Source organism: Xyrauchen texanus, chromosome 39 (genome assembly GCF_025860055.1).
Source record: "Xyrauchen texanus isolate HMW12.3.18 chromosome 39, RBS_HiC_50CHRs, whole genome shotgun sequence".
Classification (NCBI taxonomy): Eukaryota; Metazoa; Chordata; class Actinopteri; order Cypriniformes; family Catostomidae; genus Xyrauchen; species Xyrauchen texanus.
Window position 1 is genome coordinate 16,927,917 of NC_068314.1, and position 5,936 is coordinate 16,933,852.

The 5,936-nt window shown below is 38.3% G+C and overlaps 1 protein-coding gene across 1 annotated transcript in view; it reads left to right on the plus strand.

Annotated features, from left to right (window-relative positions):
• rap1ab (RAP1A, member of RAS oncogene family b) overlaps positions 1-5,936 on the plus strand; it is a 39,970-nt gene that overhangs the window by 15,402 nt on the left and 18,632 nt on the right. Inside the window, exon 3 of the mRNA XM_052111331.1 lies at positions 5,761-5,829. Coding sequence (XP_051967291.1) covers positions 5,761-5,829 — 69 coding nt within the window. The remainder of the gene's footprint in view (positions 1-5,760; positions 5,830-5,936) is intronic.

Here is a 5,936-nt window from a genome sequence, read left to right on the forward strand (position 1 = left end):
CTCTATAATGGACGACAGCCGTGCCTCCCCGGGTGGATCGGAGGTAGTCCTCCGGTCCCTGGCAGACGGAACGCCCTGCTACGTTCACAGGGAACAGAAGGGGTCTTCCCCGCCCCTGGCAGCGGTTCTCCTGCTCCAGGCGGCCGGCCGGGAGCCTCTTCTCCCCTCGCGGTCGCCGTCTGTCCTTCCAGGTGGCTGGGCTCCTCCGTCCCCCGGCAGATGGCCGCGGCTGCTCCGTTGGGGTGGATTGTAGCGGCAAGAAATCCACTACAGCGCATCCCTCCTTCTTCCCGGGTTTTGGCACCAGGGTAAAGGTATTAATGGAAAGGAGGTTGCAAGAACCGGCTTGACAATACAAATAATAATTTAATGAAAAACTTAAACCAAAAGACACAGACATATGACAGACAGCTGCCCGTAAACGCACTCTCTCTGTCGCATCACTGTCCGCAGTCGGCCTTTATCCCTCTCGGAGGCTTGATTAGCCTGGGTGTGCAGAATCACGACCCGGCCCGCCCTCCGCCCTGTCAAATATACGTATATGAACTAATATTCACATTCTAAAGTCAGCTGATTTTTAAATTGACGTTGATCCCTTGGTCCACAATAGGAATACCACATTGCATACCTTTTGTTGTTGATGTTTTAACTCCACTTCTGAAGTGTTCTGCTCCATGCAGAATGTAGTCTCATGTAAAATACAACCTCTAATCCTTAAGAATGATTACTGGATGACTGCATCACAAAACCCCCACTTTGGTTTTCTCTGTCAGATTTTATTTTATACTGTAATAGTTAACCTCTTAACCAGCACCCCTATTTTTGAGAATTTTCTGAAAATGACATACCCAAATACAAATGTCTGTAGCTCCTAAACCATATGGTCCACATTCATAACTCTGATATTTTTTTAAACTAGACACTTGAAACTTTGTTACCCAAGAGTCATATTAATTCAAAAGTAGCATAGGAACAGAGTAAAACAAGGTCAAATTTACATGAAAGTGACTCACGATTTCTATGAATGAAATTCATTTAGGGAAAAATGTATCAGACTTTTATGTTAAAGGCCTGAAAACACCATAAAGATAAAACTGAATGTCTGACCATGTTCTGATTCAAATTTGAAGATTATACTCCCAAAAATGTAGTTTCTGTAAGCTTTTATTCAGGGAAAGTCTAGGCGTCCTTTCCAAAAGGCCATTTGGAGACTCCAAATGGACATCTGGTAACCAAATGACATAAGGAGTAAACACTACATACTACATACATGTATATCAATTCAGAACTGTTCTGCTCATCAAACCACACAAGAAAAAATGATTTCAGCACAACATTTTAACAAAATACTCTTTATTTTGAACAATTCTGATAGCAAAAACAGTGAAACAAAAAAAACTCACTTCATGTATGCATTTCAAAAGTGATCGTTTTACAACTAATTAATAAATTATATAAAAAGAAAACAACATTTGTAATTGCAACAGTGTTTTTTACTCAAATAAATTACAATAAACTGATAATTATAATAAATATCCAATTACTAAAGAAAAAAAAAAGCAATTACAGCATTTACAGTATTTATGTTGATCCAAGGCAGTCACTAACAAGGTTTGTTACCAACTGGAAACCAAAGCTACTGAAAGACAGGAAAGATAAAGTGTGTAAGCAGAACAAATAAAATTACAACACTGTATGCATGTGTGAGTACTTACGTTTGCTCCAATGGCGCAGAATCAGAAGATACCCACTGCAAAAGAGAGAGAAAGAGAGAGCAAACAAGCAGAACAAAACCAAGCAGAACAAACAAAGTCCAAATAGAATAAATGCATATGATAGCTCACTATAGCAGGAACAAACAAAACATTTATTCATATACACCTAGAACTGTAATCTCATATCTTGCTAGTCTTCTCCACTGTAATTTTATAATCAAAACCATCTTCACCTGACTTCTTGTAATCCTTTCCTTCCATTTTTGTTATATTATATGCATCATAAATATAATGTGTGTGTGTGTGATATAAATATTATGTCTTTATGTATAATATATAGCTATCACCTAGCTACTCGTGTAGCCTCGTGTCTTTGCTAGTCATTTTATAATCAAAAACATGATATGAACAGAAAAACTGCCAATACTTCATAAACATAAAAACTCAAGACGATGTGTTTCAACTTACCGATCTAATACGGGATCGAGTCCATGGAGAAACATCTCCTCTTCAGCCGAATCGACACTCGACACCGTACTCTCTCTGTCTAAGATGTCTGTTTGTGCGTCTTTCTGCTGTTCTTCGTCGCTACTCCTCATTACCTCCTCCAAAACCCTCTCAACACCACAAAAACTCCTCTTCAGTCGACGATCCATGATGTAGATTGTTAGATATAATGTTAGAATAAATCCGCGCGTTGAAACGAGCTCCGTGTAGCAAAACAATGGTAAAAACTGTGCGCGCTGTGCGTAAAATGACGAAGACGATGTTTTGGATTAAAAAGTGGGATGCATTTTGAAGAGTAGACCCTTACATTGAAATGTATGCTGGTGTTTCTTGGATTCGTCCGAATTGATCTGAACCATAGGAGATGAAAGATAAGTATTGCCGTTCATTTTGTTCATATTTACAGGGTCGGTCTGTCAGCATTTAATTTAACCCTTTCCTCTCTGGTGTATTGATTGCAAAAACAAGTTCAGAACGTGATTCTTGAGTGTTTTAGCTTTCAAATGATGCATAGTTTATGATAGTTGATTGAATATTTGTTATAAAACAAAGGTAATAAAATTATAAACACGCCCCCACGGCGCGCCCACGCCCCTGCTGGTTATGAGGTTAAAAAGGCCAATTTACAAATTCACACAAAATCTGAACTTTTTATTTATGAACTCCGCACGTGAAGTAATATATTTTATCGATCAGTGCATCTATATCTCCTGTAAATTAAAAACCCTAACTGTACAGCCTAGCACAGACTACACGACTCAAGCTCATCTCCTTTGATGTTCTGAATTGGTGACAGGTTTGCATCTTGAAGTCTCAGATCACTCGAACAACGGCCGTGTAGTGTGCACTAGGACTTGGAAAAAAATGTATTCTGTTACAAGTTGCGCAACATGATATGAAGCTTCAGTGGCCTTTACATTTAATTTGACAACTTTTCCTGACCTTGAAAGGCTTGAAGTTTTCTTTGGGAAAGGAGGTTTTCCCTCTACCTCAGCATGATTGGTGTCAAGGTGTTGCATGCTGTCATTAGTTAAAATTTCTGACAAACAATACGTGCCGACACATCGTGGTGCATCAACTGATCCTGTCCATGTAAATCCTAAACTTGAATATGACTCATCATATCGTCGTCTTTTGGGTTTGACCCCTGAAACTGAAGAATTCTAATTTGGTGGTCTGCTCCATTGCAATTACAGACTAATATGACACGTCTGCTTTATTGGCGGGCTTGACAAATATCAAAGAATCTTCACAAAATCTTTTGCCTATTATTTTCAGACCTTTTAAAATAATGTTTTAAATATAACAGTTAAACTAATATATATTATTAAAAAAAAATTAACCATTCTCCGCGCCTCCCCTGACATGCTCCAGCACCCCACACTTTGAAAACCCCTGGCCTATGGTAATATGTTATTTTATATTCTAAATAACAAAATTAGTTTAAGTTAAAAATTATATATTTTATATATTTTTTTGTTGAATACATATAGACATAATGCATTGCAGCCTTATACATGGGTTCCTTATAGTTGCTTAGCTCAGACAAAGCACTGACTGGTCGATGGGAAGTGTGCGCACTCCTGCAAATTGCCCGACAAGTCACAGATGCTATTACAGATTTCAAACCCGTTTATAATCTGGCCGACGAGTCATTAGGTGTGCTCACTGTACTGATGTGCAAGACACTGGCAATAAGTAACAGCCAATAAAATATGTAGAGGGAGCACAAGAGGAGAGCAATACGTCAGGAAACATGAGACAAAAAAACTAATTTGAGACTAATGTAAAACAATGTTATACTATTTTAACCTGGTTTTCGCCATGAAAATAGCCATAGAAGCTGGCATGGCATTAAGAAACAAGCAAACATAGACCAACAGAACTAGTGCAGTGCAGTGAAGACAGACGCATGAACACGTCCTGTGGAAATGGCACTGACATAAGTCTACCTTGGGCAGATTGACTAACTGAATTGTAAAATGGATTTCTGTGGACTAGGGCTGGGACATCGATGACGTCGACGCAAAAAATACGTCGACGCAAAATATGCGCGTCGATTCGTCGGACCCAAAACAAACATGGCGGCGCCGGCGAGTAGTAGAAACACGAGTGTCTCCTCAGACTATCAGAAGTGCAAGGCGGCATGCACTCGTTCCTCTAAAGTATGGGAATTCTTTAATGTAAAAGGAAACAATTCCGTGATATGTCGTCTTTGCAAAATGGAGATGGCCTTCCATTCTAGCACCACGGCAATGCACCAGCACCTTAAGAGGCGCCACCCGGTTGCAGCTGCAGATGACAGAGCACCGTTAAGTTTTTTTCTTCAACTCCCCACTTTGCACTCGATGTTGGAGTAGGCTATAATACATTGTCGACACCTAAAGTTTTTGCTTATAGCTATTAATAATGCGCTTATAGCTATGAATGAATGTCGTGAAAAATGCATAGAGGACACTGACAACGTGCTGACAGACAGGACCAAGCAGGTAACATTTAATAAAGTCTCAACTTTCAAATTTGGTCATTCAAAGAAAATTAAACCATAAATAGGCCTACTATTTTGTGGCTCTTTAATGTGTCGTGACAGATTGCCTCAGTTAAAGCTGCTCGTGAACCAATCATCTTTTCTTTGGTTAATTTATAGCATCAAATAGGCTAAACATGAATGTAGCCTACATCAGAAGGACTGTTGTTTTAACCACGGAAAGATGTCAGTACAGTAGCCTACAATCCATTATTCAAATTCAAATCCACCGACGTTAATCTTCTCTCTCCTGACTACTTTGTCGGACAAAAATGGCGTATTATGATTGATTGATTAGATCGCCAGTCAGTCAAACTCCCGGTAAATGTTTTTTTTTTTTTTTTTTTACATTTTATACACCCCCACCCCCGATGAAACCGGTATTACCGGTGTTGTCACAAGTCGATTAATCGAATCGAAATCGAATCGGACTGAAAAAATGAAATCGTTAGATTAATCGATGCATCGAAAAAATAATCGCTAGAGTAATCGTTTAAAAAATAATCGTTTATCCCAGCCCTACTGTGGACTGTAGGCAAATAAGTTATAAAACCATTTTGATTTCAAAAACCACTAAGAATTGTCAGACTGGAGAATATGATATTATCAGAATTTTATATATATATATAAGATTTATTTTAATATAAATATTGTAATTGTGTTGAATTATCTTTATTAACAAACAAATATTGTTATAGCCTATGCGATTAATTCAACGAATTAATGGGCACATCATGTAATTACTTGGGCTGTCAATTGATTAAAAAAATAATCCAAGTAAAAGAAAGAAAAACAACAGAAAACAACATTTTGGTGGAAAATGTTGTATGTATTTTTTTTTTTCCATGGCATGTCCATTCCCACCGGACAGTCCTTGGCACTTAACCTTTCAGGTTTACTCCATAGCATATAGCAAGTTAGATGCCAGTCATTTTGTTTCATCATGTTCTTTTAAAATGTTTGTGAAACCTGCTCTCTAGCATTAATTCAATATTGAACTCTCTCTCACAGACGGTCCAGTTTGTACAGGGAATTTTCGTTGAAAAATATGACCCCACAATAGAAGACTCATATAGAAAGGTAGCTGTTCTCTTCTCAGTAGCTTCTACTGTTTTTCATTTAATACCCAAGCATGTGGTGGAAGCTAGTTATCTCTGTGTCCTTTAATTTCCTTCCCTCTTCCCATG